The following is a 20,723-nucleotide window of genomic DNA, read 5'->3' on the forward strand; positions in this document are numbered from 1 at the left end:
TTTCTTCTTCCTTCCCTCTCCTCCATCACCTAATTTTATTGAATGTTAAGATCTTTCTTGGTGTTTATATTTATTGTTTTACATATATTTAGAATTCTATTTCATTTCATCTTTATATTATTTGATTTCCACCTATAACTATGAAGGAAGGAAAGAAGGGAGGAAGGAAGAAAAAAAACCAGAAGGAAGGTAGAAAGGAAGTGAGGAAAATAAAACAATTGAAAAGTCCATCAATCAGAGAGTAATTAAATATTTTACGTTACCTCCAGCTTTTGGAATACTATTGACATCTTATAAAGAATGAGATCAGTCCATGTGTCTTGAGATGCGGATATCATATACCAAGTGAAAGTCTTAGAACAATATATATAATGTATGATATGTAATATATATGCCACTAATATATATAAAAACAAAAACATGTACATATCTATAGAAATACATTTTCAAGTGTGTATAGTAGCATCTGGAAGACACAGAGAAATTCTTTACAGTCAGATTTCTGGACCGAGGAAGTAGATCTGGAGTTTTGGGAGGAATAAAGGGAATTTTCATTCTTTATCCTATTTACATTTGTATTGTTTGAACTGTTTTACAATGTCGAAGAGCTGCTCTTATATGTGACAAAAATAACACAGTACTTCAAAATTGTAGTTTAAAAAATATCTGGTCATAGAAAAGTTGACTTGATGCTAAATACATTTTATATAAACTGAATTCTTTAATCTTTGAAAAATTTAATTTGGACCATACTTTTTTTCTCTTGCTGAGAACATCAAATATATCCTTATGTTTTGGGTTCCACAGGCCACAAAGTGGTAGTGGGTTTCCAGCAGTCGCACTGTACCCAACTTTCTATAGAAAGATCAGACATTTTCCAACCTTGCTTTAGAATGTTTCCTTAAAGATGATTTAAAGTTTTCTTACAATAAATGGCAAGTAAAACAAAGTAAGATTTTATTTTTTTCTTTCTTTCTTTCTTTCTTTCTTTCTTTCTTTCTTTCTTTCTTTCTTTCTTTCTTTCTCTTTTGATGTTGCATGTTGGGGCAAGAAGGAAGGAAGACTTGTCACATCTGTGCTGGTCCTCTGGGGAGTGCTCCTGGGTCCTCCAGGGGACACCTGTAGCACTGAGGCCTGGACGCACCCCAGCACTGAGGAACCTGAGATGGGCAAGTGCCGAGCAGCCAGTCACAGCCACATCACAGAAAGGGGGGGGGGGTCTGCGGACTGCCTGGGTCTTCTCGGTGCTCACAGGGCTCCTGGCCTTCAAGAGTAACAATGGAACTAGGACCAAATCATGACCAGAGGTTTCCTACCTGCTGCTGCAGTACCATAGGTTCCCTTCTGCGGGCCTTGTAATGTGCATTTAAAGACTGAAGTATATAAAGTACAATTCAGTGCTCATTTAAAGACTAAAATAGTTCCTGAAAAAATAAAAATAAAGTATATAAAAACAAATTAAAATCCTTGTCAGCTGAAACCTTGCCTATTGTCTGATGATTAGTCTTTAATTTACATTTGAGAAGACGTGTATTAGGCAATACAATTCTCAGTTTGGGTTAGACTTTTTATACTTCCCATGCTTTCCATTTTTCCTCTGAAGGAATCATGCTGAGTTTCCCTGAATTCAGTTTTAATGTGTAATGTTCTCTAGGGTTTCGATCTTTCACTATGAAGTAACAAACAGACATCTATGAACTTAACTTCCTTTTGAAAAATTAGTTTCTCTGCAGAACCAGGCAGCACCCTTTGAAACTTTGGAATACCCTAGGGCAATCAGCATGGTAGGGAGTCTTTGATGGGTGACTTAGCTGCCCTATCCTGTAGGGCTGGCAAATCCCCTAAACACAGTTCGCTTTCATGTTCATCATGCTAAAGATAATCTTACAACATAACTTCTCTAAAAAGCAAAACGGCCATTATTTTAACATTACTCTCAACACCTCACACATCTCACTGAAGTGGTAACTCATTGAAACAGTTTCAAACCACCTTGTTGGATTGTGCTTACGTATCACCTCATTGCCTGACTTTTTCAGTTTCTCTGGTCTCCTCAATCCTTCAGCTCCCCTGCCCACATATCCAGCCACATTCCCAGCAGTGACTTCCCTTCCTTCGCAGAGGAGACAGAAACTACCTGACGTGAATCACCTCCAAGCCAAGAGCCACCCTCTACTTGTGCCTTGGGTCCCGTCTCTTCTCCCTTTTTCAAGAATCCTCTGCAATTTGTTGCACAATATGTCGCAGTATCTTCCACTTGTCCTTCTTTACTCACTCGTTCCCATTTAATTAGAACATGCTCAAATTTCTTCCATTCCATTAAAAAAAAAAAATCCCTGCTTTATCCCTATTCCCCAAGCCACCCTATGTCTCTCCCTTTCACTGTCATGCTTACTGCCAAGCTCACTATAGCCATGTCTCTGTTTTTTGTACCTTACATTTGTCCCTCAACCTGTTCCTCTCAATTTAACACTTAACAATGATGTTCCTTTCAGGGTAATCAAAAACATCGAAAAAGCATTTTGGGTCCTCATCTCTTCTGGTTTTCACTGGAGCAGTCCAGCCATTCCTTTTCAGTTTTTTTCATCATACCTTCTCCTATGGCAATCACTACACTTTAGATACCCTCAAAGCCCTGAAGGAGGCCTGCATCTAACCCTGAAAAACTCATCTATTACCTTTGTTTTATAGAAATCTGCTAACTGATGACTGCAAATTTTGCTCAGAGCTCTGTTCTGATGCCCAGGCTTGTATAATTCTCATTGATTGGGTTCCCAGACTGTGGGATGGAAATTAGCAGCCAAGAGCATTTTTAGGGAATACTCTTAGGATCCACTCTGCAGAAGGGAAAAGGAAGGGAGAAGTGACGTCTTGCCAACTCTGGGCACCTCTGAAGCTGGGATGTCCCTTTAGAAGTGTCCTGAGTTGGAATGAAGGGTCTTTTCTTCATAATTCCTATTGGCCAGTCACTGGTTGATGGCAGGCCACCCTTGGAAGGAGCGCTGACCTTGGGAGGAAAGATTCAGCCTTTGGCTGAATCGACTGCTTTAGGAAGCTGGTAATTGAGAACTTCCAACAGCTGAGAGCATAAGTCTTTTGTTTTTGAAAGGAATCTGTGTTGGTCATCAGGGCATCAACTGCAAGAATCAACTGCTTACTTAGTATTTTTTCTTGGCTACCCAACAGATACTTCAAAAATAACATTTTTGACACTAAACACTTCATGCTAAACTCGACTCCCTCACACTGCTTCTTCCCCCATCCCTCCTACCACACTTAGACGGTTATCATCCACTTAGTCAAGCCAGAAACCAAAGTGTCCTTCTGAATCTTTTGTCTGCCTCTCCCCCCCCACATCTGATCAGTCTAAATGTCATGATGACATTGCATCCTAAATCTCTCTTTTTTTAAAAAAAGATTTTGTTTATTTATTTGACAGAGAGAGACAGTCAGCGAGAGAGGGAACACAAGCAGGGGGAGTGGGAGAGGACGAAGCAGGCTCCCAGCCGAGGAGCCTGATGTGGGACTCCATCCCAGAACGCTGGGATCACGCCCTGAGCCGAAGGCAGATGCTTAAGGACTGGGCCACCCAGGTGCCCCGCATCCTAAATATCTCTTGCTCCGATCTAGCTTGCAACCTCCTTGCTGTTGCGTCTGTTGATTTGCAAGCCCGCCCCCGCGAGTTTCCCAGGTGGAATCTGAAACTGGTTCCTGTACTCAGAGGGCAGGGAGAGACTGAAGAGAGGCAGCCCCCTCCAGGTTGGTAGGTGGCAAGTGTAATAAGCAAAGGGAACTTACATATGAAGCTTGCCTTGGGCGACAGCAAGATGGTAGGATCCCCACACCTGCTCATCAGATCGTGAAGTTTATACAGAGGCCTTAACTAGGGTCATGTGTACCGTGCAGGTGTTCGCAATACCACATGACTATCTATCTATGTCTTTGGAGTAACTTCTGGGAGTGGGAAAGGCAAATGGAACCCATATCCCAAGCACAGGGGAGGGAGTGAGGAGCTAGGGTCCAGCTCACAGGTCAACCGGTGGCCACATCTTGAGGATCACAGCTTCCAGTGTAAATTACCATCATAGTTTGCTTGGATGATGGCATTCTTTTCTTAAAAGTGGTTTCTCTATGCCTACATTCCACCCCACCACCAGTCTCTTCTTTCGTCAGTCAGTGGAGTCTTTTTAGCAATTTCTATAAACATCTCATTTCAATCAGTGACTTCCAATATCTTTAGTTTGGCCTACAAAGGCCTTCATCACGAGACCCCAATCGCTCCAGGTTTACCTTGCTCCACTCTCTCTTCACCCTCCTCCACTCAATCCACACTGGCTACCTACTAGCTTCTTGGAAACATCATGTTCTCTGTATATGCTTTCCACATGACCCTCCCTCACCCAAAATATTTTCTTTTCTCCCTGCAAGTCTCAGCTTATAGATCACTTCCTCAAGGAAGCCTTTCTTGGGTATCCAGGACTAAGTAGCATCCCCTCGTGTTCACTGACAAGGAGCGTGTCTTTCCTGGCACATGTCATTTTGTGAGGATTCGCTTACCATCTTCCTTTCCCATCAGAGCACATGCTCCATGACAGCAGAAACAATGCGTCTTAGTCATTGTTTTATCTCCAGCGCTCAGCGCGATGCCTAGCATATGGTGCGTGCTTCGTATTTGACTTGGTGTATGCCATTCCCTCTCTCTGGGGTGTCACGCTTCCGTTGTTGCATTTTTCACACCTTCATTTATTTAGCATTTGGAGTTTACAAATTGACGGCTCATGAGCCACATTGCTCACAAAATATTTTTAGATTCCCCTTCCACATATTAAAATCAGTAGATTTCACAATTAAAAAATCAGAACATATGACAATACTAAATACATAGTCCCAAGACAGTTACCCACCTTGAGCAAATCTTCTGTTTTCTGGGATATAGCAGGTGCTGAATATTGTTTATTACTGAATTGATTGATTAATTGAAAATGATTAACACTTTTCTATTGCTATTTAATTTCAATTTTATGGGATCCACTGTGGACAATGACGATACAATATTGAAAGAATGATTGTGAACTCAAGGACAGTTCTGAAATACACATGTTTAACACTGAAATATACACGTTTAATATGTTTAATACAAGGAAGAGAGAATTCATATTTAATCCAAGAGTTAGGTCCAGTTGTCCATTAGAAAATTGTAACTTGAGGATTTAAAGAATGTCATCATATTGAGAAGGCCTTGAGTTAGGTGAACTGAATAGCTTCAGATAAGAAAATGTGCTGTTCTAGTAACAACAACCAGTCCTACTAGGGGTCCTAGGACCCCAGTAGTGCTATTACACATGCTCATGAATGAACCCTAATAACAAATGGGAGTATAACTGCTACTTCAAAAGTGACAGTGTGGCTCTTTGAAGTCTTCAACAGACCTCGGTAATACTGACACTCTCAGGCTTTGTTGCTTGCAGGACTGATTTTGGATGTTATAATCTGCATCATTCCAATAATTACTTAACTTAAAAATATTACTTGAAAGTATAAAATATAAAAATGGAAAGGGTTATTCTTTTTATTAGCCACGTTCATTGGGCAACATTTTAACATGTGGATAGTTCACCACCTCACAATTTGATTATTAACCTTGAAGCTAATACTACAGTTAATTTTTAAAGTTCCTTACATTTAGAATGTGTGAAGGGCAATCTTTTCTCTATTTAATAAAGTAAATCCTCTAATATGACGTATAGTTTCTTATCTTTAACATGTTTGGTTCTTTAATATTGACATAAAGATTTAATTAAAAGTACCAGGAACCCTAATATTAATGGATATAATAAAAACAAATACCTTGAAGGCAACAATATGGCACAACGAATGGATATTAGGAAACAGAAAAATTTTGACGTGTAGATCAATCTTTTTAACAGGGGGAAGCATGCAATAAAGGTTAGCTTACATGTCACATCAGTCAAATTAGAAAACAACATGTGCTGGCTTATTTATAAATAAAAAATGTTCGACAGACAATTCAGATTCAAATCTTTAAGCAAGTTAAAACTTAGCGATTTGTCATTTTTCTTCTAAAAATTATGTGTTATAAAGGATTTTATGATGTGTTGATACACTGTTCTTCTTCCTGTCATACACTTTTATGTCCTGAAGGGTTGTTGATAAGACAGCATCCTTGATGAGAAAGAGAGAGGAAGGAAGAGAGATTTTTGAAATAAGCACCATTTTTGGTCAAGTATTTATTATAACTTAGCCCTTCAATATTTCATATGATTAGTCATTGTTTTAGCTAGTTATTGATAAAAGCAAGTAGACAGACTTGGTAAATTTACCACCAATTCCTTTTTCAAATCTCAGCGTCACTTGGTACAATAATACCATTTTTTAAACAATTTTTTCTAAGTTATTTACCTTTTTTCTTTTTGAAATAAGAAATCCAAGATACACGAAAACACTTAAATACATGTAAAATTTTTCTGTCCTGATTTTATCATAGTTAAAAATTTTTAAAGTTTTCCACCCATGTGTATCTTATGAATGTTTTTATGGACTGTTCAAAGTATCTAAAAAGTTGTTGTTATGTTGTTTATATAGTTCATCGTTCACAAAGATTAGAACACATACACTTTGCCATAAGTTATTTTTATAATATTCTTTTTTTAAAAAAGAGTTTATTTATGTATTTCAGAGATAGAGCAAGCACATGCACGAGCAGGGGGAGCGGCAGAAGGAGAAGCAGGCTCCCCGCTGAGCAGGGAGCCCGATGTGGGGCTCGATCCCAGGATCCTGGGATCATGACCTGAGCAGAAGGCAGATGCTTAACTGACTGAGTCACCCAGGTGCCCATATTTTTATAATATTCTTAATCAGACATAAAGTAATCAGTATAAAGTATTTTATACTGTACCTTTAAAAGTGTCAAAATCCTGATCCTATAAAATGATTTACATCATTTTATTGTATTATTGTAATATTTTACCAGAACCAGGATTATATTTCATTCATCAAGAAATATAAAATAGGGCTATTTTTTTCTCTGTCTGACTTATTTCACTTAGCATAATACCCTCTCAGTCCACCTACGTTGTCACAAATGGCAAGATCTCATCCTTTTTATGGCTGAGTAATATTCCATTATATATATAATATCTTACATCTTCTTTATCCATTCATCTATCAATAGCACTTGGGCTACTTTCTTATCTTGGCTATTATAAATAATGCTTCAATAAACAAAGGGGCGCATGTATCTTTTTGAATTACTGTTTCTGTTTTCATTGGGTAAATAACCAGAAGTAGAATCATTGGATCATATAATATTTCTATTTTTAATTTTTTGAGAAACTTTCATACTGTTTTCCATAGTGGGTATACCAATTTACATTTCCACCAACAAGGCATGAGGGTTTCTTTTTCTTCACATCCTTGCCTACACTCGTTATTTCTTGTCTTTTTGACTCTAGCTATTCTGACAAGTAGAAGGTGATAACTCATGGTTCTGATTTGCATTTCCATGATGATTAGTGATGTTGAGTGTCTTTTTGTCTGTTCATGTGTCTGTTGGCCATTGGTATATCTTCTTTGGAAAAATGTTCTCTGCCCCTTTTTAATTAGATTATTTGGGTATTTATTTATTTATTTATTTTGCAATTGAGAGAGAGAGAGAGAGAGTGAGGGGGCAGGGGCAGAGGGAGAGGGAAAGAATCTTAAGCAGACTCCACACTGAGCATGGAGACTGATGTGGGGCTCAATCTTATGACCCTGAGATCATGGCCTGAGCCAGAATGAAGAGTGTCTGACTTAGCCACCCACACACCCCATTTTGGGGGGGGGTTAAAATTCTTCATATACTGGGGCACCTACACAGCACAGTCAGTTGAGGGTCCAGCTCTTGGTTTTTGGCTTAGGTTGTGATGTCGGGGTCCATGGGATCAGGCCCCACATCAGGCTCCATGCTCAGTGAAGAGTCTTCTTGGGATTCTCTCCTTCTCCCTCTACCCCTCCCCCCTGCACTCACTCTTTCTCTTAAATAAATAAATAAATAAATAAACAAACAAATAAATCTTTAAAAAAATAAAATAAAATTCTTCATATATTTTGGATAGTAACCCGTTATCAGATATATCCTTTGCAACTATCTTCTCCCATTCACTGAGTTGTCTTTTTATTTTGTTGATGGTTTCCCTTGCTATAAAGAAGGTTTTCATTTTGATGTAGTCTCAATAGTTTATTTTTCTTTTGTTTTTCTTCCTCAGGAGACATATCTAGAAAAGTGTAGTTAAGGCCAAAGACAAGGAGATTACTACCTGTTTTCTTCTAGGAGTCTCATGGTTTCAGGTCTCACAGTTAGGTCTTTTACCCATTTTGAAGTTTTGTGTGTGTGTGTGTGTGTGTGTGTGTGTGTGTGTGTATCATGTAAGAAAGTGGTCCAGTTTCATTCTTTCACCATGTCATTGTCCAGGCTTCCTCATACCATTTATTGAAAGACCGCTTTTCCCCATTGTATATCCTCGCCCCCTTTATCATGGATTAATTAACTATATAAAAGTATGGGTTTATTTCTGGGCTCTCTATTCTGTTCCATTTATCTATGTGTCTACTTTTAGTCCAGTACCATACTATTTTGATTACTATAGCTTTGTAGTATATTTTGAAATCTACAATTGCAATACTTTCCTTTTTGTTCTTCTTCCTCAAGATTGCTTTGGCTATTTGGGGTCTTTAAATAAGTCAGACAGAGAAAGACAAATACCATGTGATTTTACTTATATGTAGAATATAAAAAACAAAACAAAGAAACAAAAAGCAGACATAGATCTATAAATGTGGAGAACAAATTGATGGTTGTCAGAGAGGAGGGGGATAGAAGGATGGACAAATTGGGAAAAGGGGACAAAGTAAGAGTTGCAGACTTCCAGTTAGGGGATAAGTAAGTCATGGGAATAAAAGGTATAGCATAAGGAATATAGTGAATGGTATTATAATAGTATTGTGTGGTAACAGATCATGGCTACACTTGTAGTGAGCACAGCATAAACAATAGAATTGTTGAATCACTGTGTTGTATACCCGAAACTAATGTGACATTGTGCGTAAACTATACTCAAATAAAAACCAAAAAAGAATGAAGAAAAAATAAGAAATAAAAAAGTATAAAGTATGTATTTTTAAATTATCATATGAGGAAACACTTTAGAGTTTCCAAGCTCTTACACAGACATGTGTTCCTGAAAATAACTTAATTTTAATCATTGTTATTAATATGCTCTTCTATCAATAGAAAGATTTGTACAACTTTGTTTCCCATCTTTATAACTTATACTTGGACATGTACAGGGAAGTGGGAGAAAATACAATCTTCTATCTCAACATATAGGTTAATTTTTCCACTTTTAAATATTGCACATATAAAGCAATTTATTTGCCAAATTGCCAGAGTGTCACAAATATGAAATAGCAAACAATACTTTGACTTCAGACAACTCAGAAAGTTTGTTGAATTAATTAATCCTTCTAGGAGTTTGATTGGCTTAAAAAATGATATTATTTTTTCTGATACAATGACCATGAAGTAGGAGTTTTATAGAACCTAATATTTCTGAAATTTATAACATAAAGAATCTCTTGAATAACAATCTGAAGAAAATAATCAGTTGTAGGCCCAAGCTTCTTACCTTTCTCTGTGAATGCATCTTGGATATTTTAACTGCCCTCTGTCACATCGCACTCTGAGTTCAGATCCAATAACAGAGAACTCAGCTATATATGTATTTCTCTTACAAAGAAACTCAATATACTCGCCATGAAAAATATTTGGTCTATCATCAAAATCCCATTTCAGCAGTAAATTATTATTTTCCATTTCAACAAATGATAATGTGCAAGGCTCTGAAAAAATAAAAAGAAGAAAATTATCTTGACGCATCTTGGCACTAACAGGAATCATTTTGCTTCCTATTCATGATGACCTTAAAATTCCCAGACATTAGGGTGGCAACTAAGTTGGAATTAATATTTGAGTCAGAAAATACATTCAAGGGTCACAGAAAACAGTCTGCCATTTGTCTCTGTGGTACTGGATTTGGAAAAGTTGTATGTCCTGCCAGTCACTTAGCTTTATGCCATTTTGGTTTTCAAAGATAGTAAACAAAAAAGGTGTTTTTATAAAGAGCATTGATAGTTACCAGTAATTATTGAAATAATGTTCTTTTTCTTATTTTTTTCTTCAGGAACCTCAAATAAAATCCCCATGAGACAAAGTATTTGATTGTTAGATAGATAAAATATTATGGAAATGTAGAAAGCCATGGGATTGTCAACAATGACTCAAACTCTATGACCTGATGGCATCCAGAGTGGTTGACAGTTTCTTCTCTTTCAAATTTCCAGTTATTAAGCAATATCAATTTTAGATTAAGATGTTTTAAATTCTAAGCATTGAAAATATTATTGTGTCCTTCCATTAATGCATTAAAACAAAACAAAATGAAAACTTAAGATAATTATTAGAATACTCAACACATTTTTCATAATAAATATTTTTCATAATAAAAATATTCATATTTTCAAAATGTCAAGTTATTTCAGAAAATGGAGTTGTTTGTGTCCTTATTTGCCTTCTGGATGACATAGCACCAAACAGTAGGTCCTGAGATAAGTGAAAGGTCCAGAGTTGTTAATAGAGCATATGAATCATACAACTGTAATACATTAACAAACTTCCTTATTCGATATTTTTGGTAAGTATTTATTGAATCCCTAAGTGTCAGATGTTATGCTAGAAGTTCTATAGACAGAATACAAATGAAGAAAAATAATCGGAAAGACTCTAAGAGAATCTTTATAGTCACTGCAAAACATCTTTGACAATAAGGTCAAATGGCACTTAATTTAAAATGTTATGGTTCTACAAAACATGAAATTTTAATTAAAACAAGTTAAAAATTAATTCATGGACGTTCTGTTCTCAGCTATGACAGAATAGTCTATCAGATCGGCATGTCTACTAAAAACTGGAAAGTTTGAAAACAGACACGAAGCAAGTATTTCAAGGGATTAGAACATTTCCAAGGCCCTCAGTACTCAAGATGCTAAGGTTCTGGTAAAAGCTCATTCAGATGAGTCCAACATTCTCTGCAGCATTTTCTTCTTGGGATATTTGTTGATTCTCAGCATGAGCTGAGAGACTGTAGAGAATGGGCAACAGCAAACATAGAGCTAGCAGAGCTTTTGGAAATCTCATACTGTTGAGGATAGAAAAATGGAAGTTTAGGTCAGCCATGACAGCCACGACTTGAGGGGTCAAGAACGGAGGAATGGGAGGTGCAGAGAATGAACGTGATACTCTGAACTGGCTTTTCCCTTGAAGCATTTGCCTACTTGTGCAAAGAGACTTGTGCAAAGAGAGAGGATAAAGAGCCAAGCAGAAAGTGAATGAAAAGCTACCTTAAGCTTTTTGGGCAGTCTCTCAGTAATATGAAAGCCAGTCAAGAAGGAGGAACCTTGGTATAAATACCAAACTCTGCAGGGTTATGTTCTACTAGTGAAGAAACCTGCAGGGTTATGTTCTACTAGTAGGGGCAAATAAAGGTCTGAAAATAAGCTTAGTAAAAGCCGCATTTCTAATTAGATTGAAACTATAGGGGAACTATACTATCAGCCAGAAGAAGAGAGGAGTATTCTCTGGAACAAGATGACATCATCATTTCAAGCTTCTAAAATTTTCCATACGTAATATTTGACATTCTACCAACTGTTAACAGAAATAGCAAAAAATTAGGCTAGAAATTGAAATAGGCCTACAGATGATCCAGATAATGGAGTTTGCAGGCGAGAATTGAAAGATAAGTGTGGTTAACATGGTGAAGAAGTAGATGTTAAGATAAAGTCTTTCATCAGACACCTGAAATCTACAAAAAAAAAAAAAAAGCGTAAAGCGGACATTCTAGAAATACAAGGATATTGAAAGCTCAGTAGATGAGTTTAAAGCCAATTGGACACAGGATTAATGAATTGGAGGATACATCAGTAGAAAATTACCAAATGGGAACAAAGAAGATAAAAGGTTCCTTCCAGACCTATGAAAAACATCAAGCCACAGATTCAAGAAGTACTACCAACTTGAAGAATGAAATGCTCAGGGGCACCTGGGTGGCTCAGTGCCTTCAGCTCAGGTCATGATCCCAGGGTCCTGGGATCGAGTTCTGCACAGGATCCCCAATCAGTGGAAAGTCTGCTTCTCCCTCTGCCACTCCCCCATTCATGCTCACTCTCTCTCTCTCTATCCCTCTCTTCCAAAAATAAATAAATAAAATCTTAAAAAAAAAAAAAAAGAATGAAATGCTCAGAGAAACACATATCAAGGCCCCACATAAATAGCCTACTGAAAATAAAAGGAAAAAGAATCTCAAAACCAGCAGAGTACAAAAAGCAACTTAGTTTCAAAGAAGTACCATTGAGAATGGCATTGACTGGGCACCTGGGTGGCTCAGTCGGTTAAGCGTCTGCCTTCAGCTCAGGTCATGATCCCAGGGTCCTGGGATCAAGTACTGCATCAGGCTCCCTGCTCCGTGGGGAGCCTGCTTTTCTCTCTGCCTGCAGCTCCCCCTGCTTGTGCTCTCTCTGACAAATAAATAAATAAATAAAATCTTAAATTAAAAAAAAATGGCATTGACTAACAAAAACTACAAAATGCAGAAAAGGATAAAATGACGTCTTCTAAAGCATGGAAAGAAAAAGAGGGCCAAGCTAGAATTCTATCTCTGGTAAAATTACTTGTCAAAAGTGAAGGAAAATAAAGAAATTTGCAGACAAACAAAAACCAAGAAAATAATAAAGAAATAGTAATTTTCAGGCATGTGCAAAATGATCCCAATCAGGAGTAGTGACAAACAGGAGAAGATGAGAAACAAATCACTAAAAAGCATATCCACAAATCTTAACGAATATTTTTGGAGAACATAATATTCATTGTATCTTTGGGACTTAAACTATATGTAGAATGAAAATGCACAACACAGTAATACAAACAGTGGGAAGGGTAAATCAAGCTAAGGTGTTCTGGGTCTTGGAGAGGTGGTATAAGTACTAATTTATATTCAGCTGTAATAAGTCATGGTTGAATTATGTAATCTCTGTGATAACAACTAAAGGAAGCCAAGAGAAAAGTATAATCAACAAGCTAGTAGAGAGTGAAATGGTATAAAAAGAACTGATCTACCCAGAAGAAAGAACAGAGAGAGAAAGTGAAGAATAAAGAACAGTAGGATATATATCTAGTATAGTTAAGATGGTAGCTATAAACCAAATATATAAGTACTTATGTTAATATGTATATGGATAAATACTATAAAGAGAAAGATTGTCAGACTAAATAAATATGCTTTAAAATAAACAACTATATATTGCTTATAAGATGTACACATTAAAAGTAAGAAACCAAAATGTTGAAAGTTAAAGAATGAAAAAATGCATGCCTTGTAAATACTTGTTGAAAGTTTGTACAGCTAAAGTAGACTTGAGGCAAAAACAAACACAAACGAAGTATTAGTACAGATAAAGGAGGACTCTTTTAAACGTATACAGGGCCAGTATACCAAGATTTAATATGCTTCAATTTGTGTGTACCTAGTGGAATAGTATAAAAATACAAAAGCAAAAATTGAGAGAACTAATACGAGAAATGTTTTTAAATGCATGGAGGATAAGGGACTTAAACATACTTCTTTTGCTGACTGATAGAAAAACAAACAGACACAAATCAGCACGGATATGAATGAACTTAATAAGAAAAACAAAATTCAACTGACATAAATGCAGCAACAGTGGATCCAACAATGACAATTATTTGTTAGTTTATTTCAAGTACAAAAGAATGTGTACCTACAACAAATATATACTTGTAATAAAGTAAATATCAATGAATTTCAAAAGATTGATATAATTCAAAGTGGGTCTCAAAGGATTCAAATTAGAAATCAATAACAAAAGAAAACTAGGAGATCTTCCAATGTTTTGAAACTAAAAAACAAACTTCTAAATAACTCAGAGTGTACACAAGATATCAAAATGGATATCATATATTTTTTAACTGAATGGCTGAATAATAATAAAATTCCAAAATATAAAAATGTGTGGGATAAAGTTAAAGTTGTGCTCAGTGGGAAATTTATAGCCTTAAATTTCCTTAACAAATTAAATTAAATGTTCTTTAAAAATCCTTAAAAAACAAAGGCTGAAAATCAGTAATCTAAGTATCCACCTAGAAAGCTAAGATTAATAAAATAAACCTAAGAAATCAGAAGAGAGGAAATAATGATACAAATATAAATTACTAAAATGGTAAACATTTGACGAAAGGGTAACAAATGTAAATATTAGTTGTTTGAAAGGCCTAATAAAAGTTATAGACCCAGGGTGGCTGGATGGCTCAGTGGGTTAAGTGACCAATTCTTGGTTTCGACTCAGGTTGTGCATGATCTCTGGGTCCTGAAATGGAGCCCTGGGTTGAGCTCTGGGCTCAGTGGAGAGTCTGCTTCCTCTCTTCCTCTTCCTTTGCCCCGATCTTCCCTCCTCTCTAAAATAAATCTTAAAAAAAGAACAACAAAAAACTTCTAAAAAAAACCAGTAAGAGCCTTGGAAAGACATGTCAAGAAAGAAAGAAAAACAGCTTAATAGCAGTAAAAACAAATGACACATCACTAAAGGCATTACGAAGAATTTAAAATGATGTTGTGAACAACATTATGTCAACAAAAGTGACAATTTAGATATTATGGACAAATTTCCATAAACCACTCGACTAAAACTGACAGCTGTCAGGATCTTTCCTTAAAGAGAACTTGATGTTCAAATGGCATGTTTGGTGGATTCTTGCAATTATTAAGGAAGAAATGGTACCAATCTTACACAAATTCCAGAGAACTGAAAAAGAGGGAACTTACCAATTCACCATATGAGGAAAGTAGAAACTTCATACCAAACACAAAAGGAAAATAACAGACTGATCTCTTTCATGAAAATAGATACAGAACTTCTAAGTAAAATATAAGCAAATAAAATCCAACAACATGTGAAAAGCATAATTCATCACAACCAAGTGTGATTTATTATAGGAATGTAATCATGCTTTAACATTCAAAAAGAAGCAATATAATTCTGGGGGAAAAGTAATAATATGATTATTTCAATAGTGCTAAAATTAAACACTCACTGAAGATTTTTTTAAAAACTCTCAGAAAAATAGAAATTAAAGCTTTCTATATTTTTAATTTGATTTTAGAGTACTTATAACACTGTAATGAAAGATGAATTGTTGAAAGTTTTACTTATGAGATTGGGAAACAAGATACCCACTACCTTTTCTACTCAGTATTGTCCTCAAGTCCAAGCTGGTAAAATTAGATAGTGAATAAGTCAGATATGGAAACAAAAAATATTTTCTTTTTATTTAAAGATAAGCTTTTTTATGCCTTCTGAGAATCTTTGTAGATACTGTCGCTTCTACTCAAATGCTTCACTAAAAAGGCATAACTTGCTTCAACTTTTTATCTTTGTTTCCCCATGGCACTCATGTTTTCTATTATAGTCCAAACACACTGAATGGTAATTGTTAATATATGTACCCACACCACCATGACTTATTCATCTTATCGCCCCATAAAATGACAGTACCTGGTGTATGGTTTTTATTTAATAAATATTTGTTAGGGCAAAATGGACTATAGTTATTTATGATCTACAGAAAGAATAGAAACCAGCGATGAGATAGGCACACAGATACACGAATATAGCAAATTAAGCATGTTAATAGTATTATATCAACTAACAGAGAAAAGAAAGTGAAAAAATATGGTTTTATTTCTTAAATAGGTGGCTATTTCGTAGTACATACCTAGACATGATGGTGGCATAGTCCACACTCCCTCTAAACAATAGGACTCCTTAGACCCTTGAAGGAAATGGTGATCAAAACATTTGTATTCTACCGAGGAACCATTTTCATAGATGTCTAATGTTGAACTGATTATGACCCCATTTTTAATAAGTGGAGGAGACGCACACAATCCTTTAGATTCTGAAAAAGATGATTTTAAAAGTATACAATGAATTTCTATAATAAGTATCCAATATTTTAATAATTGCTATAGAAATAAATAAGATAGGGACGACTAGGTGATTCAGTTGGTTAAGCACTGACTCTTGATTTGCTCAGGTTGTGATCTCAGGGGCATGGGACTGAGCCCCATCCTGGGCTTCACGCTCAATGTGGAGTCTGCTTGAGGATTTCTCTCATTCTGCCCCTCCTTCCCCCTGCCCCCGGCTCATGCTTTCTCTCTCTCTCTAAAATAAATGAATAAATCTTTTAAAAAAGAAATAAAATGAGATATTTCATATAAAAGCATTTTTAAGATAACTGTCAAATTTTAAATATTGAGAGCATAGTTCTATAATAACTTCATACTATAAAATTGATTATTACAATAGAATCTCATATGATAATATTGAAAAACATTTAAAACTGGTAAAGTATTAATAATCATGATTTTATTTTTCCCTTTTTATCTAGTCAAAAGTGAAAATGTATGAAACCCCTTTGAAGCCATGCTTTCTGTATGTATCCTCTTCCATTTTTTTCTTATTAAAAGTAATAGTTCCATATCCAAGGAGCAGACAGAATCTTTCAATCTGCATCAAGCCCTCTTCTGAAACAATACTCTCCAGCAAACCCCAAGAAAAGGAAAGTTTTCTAGAGTTGTTGATTGTTCACATGAGGGGGACCAGTCTTCTGATAGTCTGTTGATATCTATAAGACCTATTAATTTTCCCCTTTATAAAATTGACTTATTGGAATTAAAAGATGTCAGCATAGGTATCCTATTTAAGTGTATGTGCTTACTGGAAATTGATCAGATCATTCCCAATTTATAGATTAGAAGATGATGGTGAGTTGAGTAGGGTCTTTCTTATACTTTGAACCCAAGTGGTGATATTGGCCACCTGAGAAATTGTCTGAAAACACTGTTTTACCTTTTCTAATACATAAAGGATATCTCACTTCTCCTCTATTGCATTGTACAGATAATTCAGACAATGAAGTTGATGGAGATAAGTCATATCCTCGTTTACACACAAAATCTATTAAATCTCCATGTAAGACCTTTCCTTCATACTTCCACTTCATTTCTATGTTATTTCTGTGCATGTAATCCACATTAATAGTACACGGCTCTGTAAAACAAAATGTTCTTTTAAAATTATTTATTCATTTGACAAATATGAAGTTTAATGTATTTTTAAAAGAAAAATTTTGACAGGTATCAAAAGCAATGCTGTATATTTAACATTTACATTGTTAAAATTCCTCACACATATACATAATAAAAAGTATATGCTTTGTTATCAAATGAATTTATACATTTATTATTGTTATATTGTAAATTAAAACCACTTAATTTGAACATTAAAAAATATTGTTTAAGCTACAAGAGGCGCACCTTAGACTTATAAGTGAGGTTATAAAAAAGGATATACCATTGAAATAGAAGCAAAAAAAAAAAAAAAAAAAGCCAAGGTAGCAATACTTATATTGGACAAAAGAGACTTTAAAACAAAGACTGTAACAAGAAATAAAGAAGCATAATGTAATCATAATGATAAAGAAATCATTCCAACAAGAGCATATAACAATTGTAAATATATATGTGCCCAAGAAAACCAGTCTAACCTTTAAGGTTCCTAAAGGAACCAAAACCAAAACCAAAACCAAAACCAAAACCAAAAAGCCCAAGATTAGTAGAAGGAAGGAAATAATAAAGAGCAGAGCAGAAATGAGTGACGTAGAGACTAAAAAAAAAAAAAAAAAAAAAAAAAAAAAAAGGAAAGAAAATGTCAGTGAAACCAGGAGTTCTTTTTTGAAAAGGTAAACAAAATTGATAAACCTTTAGCCAGATTGATCAAGAAAAAAAGAGAGGACAAAAATAAATAAAATTAGAAACAAAAGAGAAGTAAAAACTGACACCACAGAAATACAAAGGATTAAAAGAGAATGCTACAAAAAAATTATATGCCAGCAAATTGGACAACCTAGAAGAAATAAATTCCTAGAAACCTATAATCTTCCAAAACTAAATCAGGAAGAAATAGAAAATCTGAACAGACCAATTACCAATTACCAATAACAACATTGAATTGGTAATTAAACTCCCAACAAACAAAAAGTCCAGGGCCAGATGGCTTCACAGGCGAATTCTACCAAACATTTAAAGAAGAGTTAACACCTATTCTCCTCAAATTATTCCAAAACATAAAAGAAGAAGGAAAGCTTCCAAGTACATTCTACAAGGCTAGGATCACCATGATACCAGAACCAGACAGACACTACAAACAAAGGTAACTACAGGCCAATATCCCCAATGAACACAGATGCAAAAATCCTCAACAAATTATTAGCAAACTGTATTCAACAACACATTAAAAAACCACCATGATCATGTGAAATTTATTCTAGAGATGCAAGGATGTTCCAATAGTCATAAATCATTCAATGTGATACACCACACAACAAAACAAAGGATAAAACCATATAGTCATCTCTGCAGATGCAGAAAAAGCATTTGACAAATGTCAACATCTACTCATTTAAAAAACACTCACTAAGTGGTTTAGAGGGAACATACCTCAACACAGTAAAGGCCATATATGATAAACTTACAGCTAACATCCTACGCAGTGGTTAAAAATGGGGAGCTTTTCCTCTAAGATCAGGAGCAAGACAAGGATGTCCATTCTTGTCACTTTTATTCAACATAGGACTGAAAGCTCTAGCCACAGTGATTAGGAAAAAAAAAAAAAGGCAGCCAAATTGTTAAGGAAAAAAGTTAAACTGTCACTACTTGCAGATGACACGATACTATACACAAAAAACCTTAAAGATTCCATCAAAAAACTATTAGAAGTAAAAAAATGGATTCAGTAAAATCGTAGGATACAAAATTAATACACAGAAATCAATTGCATTTCTATGCCCAACTAACAAAGTAGCAGAAAGAGAAATTAAGAAAACCATTCTATTTATAAATATGCCAAAAAGAATAAAATACACAGGGATAGACTTAACCAAGGAGGTTAAGACCTGTACTCTGAAAACTATAAAACATATTGATGAAAGAAATTGAACCTGACACAGAAATGAAAAGACTTTCCATGCTCATGGATTGGAAGAATTAATATTGTTAAAATGTCCATACTAACCAGAGCAATCTACAGACCAATGAAATTTCTATCAAAATACCAATAGCATTTTTCACAGAACTAGAACAAATAATCCTAAAATTCGTATGGAACCACAAAAGATTCCAAATAACAAAAGCAATCTTCAGGAAGAAGAACAAAACTGGAGGTACCACAATCCCTGATCTCAAGATAACGACAAAGCTGAAGTAATCAAAGCAGTATGATACTAAGATAAAAATAGACACATAAATTTGTGGAACAGAATAGAGAGCCCAGAAATAAATCCATGCTCATATGGTCAGTTAATCTATGACAAAACGAGGCAAGAATATTACAATGGGAAAGACAATCTTTTCAGTAAATGATGCTGGGCAAACTGGACGGTGACATGCAAAAGAATGAAACCGGACCACTTTCTTACACCATACACAAGAATTAACTCAAAATGGATGAAAGACCTAAATGTGAGACCTGAAATCACAAAATTCCTAGAAGAAAATATAGACAGTAATCTTCTTGGCTTTGGCCTTAGCAACATTTTTCTAGATGTCTCCTGAGGCAAGGGAATCAAAAGCAAATATAAGCTATTGGGACTACATCAAAATAAAAAGCTTTTGCACAGCAAGGGAAACAATCAACAAAACAGGACAAAAAGGCAACTCACTGAATGGGTGGAGGTATTTGCAAAGGATATTTCTGATAATGGGTTAATATCCAAAATATATAAAGAAGTTATAAAACTCAACACAAAAAAACGCCACAAATAATCCAATTAAAAAAATAGGCAGGGGACCTGAATAGACATTTTTCAAAAAAAAGACTTATGAATGGCCAACAGACTCATGAAAAGATGCTCATCACCAGGGAAATACAATCAAAACCACAATGAGATATGACCTCACACCTGTCAGAATGGCTAGAGTCAAAAAGAGAAGTAACAAATGTTGGTAAGGATGTGGAGGGGAAAAAAACCCTCGTGCTGTGTTGGTGGGAATGTAAATTGGTGCAGCCACTGTGGTGAACATTATGGAGGGTCCTCAAAAAATTAAAAGTAAAAATACTATATGATCCAATAATTCCACTTCCAGGTATTTACCCAAATAAAATGAAAACAGCAATTCAAAAAGCTGTATGCACCTCTATGTTTATTGCAGCATTATTTACAAAGCCAAGAAATGAAAGCAACACATGTCCATATAATGAAATATTACTCAGCCATTAAAAAGGACAAAATTTTGCCATTTGCAACAACATGGATGTATCTAGAGGGTCTCATCCTAAGTGAAATAAGTCACAGAAAGACAGATACCATATGATTTACTTTTACGTGGAATCTAAAACATAAAACAAACACATACACAAGAAAACGCCCAGAAACAAAGCCCTCTATAAGAAAGCAAACTGATGGCTGCCAGAGGGAAAGGCAGTATGGGGATGGGCAAAATGGGTGAAGGGGTGTGGGAGATATAGGCTTCTGATTA

The 20,723-nt window shown here is 35.4% G+C and overlaps 1 protein-coding gene across 1 annotated transcript in view; it reads right to left on the minus strand.

Annotated features, from left to right (window-relative positions):
- Positions 1–9,593: 9,593 nt before the first annotated feature.
- Positions 9,594–20,723, minus strand: part of F13B (coagulation factor XIII B chain) — a 28,572-nt gene continuing 17,442 nt past the window's right edge. The window contains exons 9-11 of the mRNA XM_008685083.1: positions 17,038–17,238; positions 15,902–16,084; positions 9,594–9,897 (exon numbers count right to left, since the gene is read on the minus strand). Of these exons, the coding sequence (XP_008683305.1) occupies positions 9,680–9,897; positions 15,902–16,084; positions 17,038–17,238 (602 nt within the window). The 3' untranslated portion in view covers positions 9,594–9,679. The remainder of the gene's footprint in view (positions 9,898–15,901; positions 16,085–17,037; positions 17,239–20,723) is intronic.

This window comes from Ursus maritimus, unplaced genomic scaffold (genome assembly GCF_017311325.1).
Source record: "Ursus maritimus isolate PB19 unplaced genomic scaffold, ASM1731132v1 scaffold_2, whole genome shotgun sequence".
Taxonomy (NCBI): domain Eukaryota; kingdom Metazoa; phylum Chordata; class Mammalia; order Carnivora; family Ursidae; genus Ursus; species Ursus maritimus.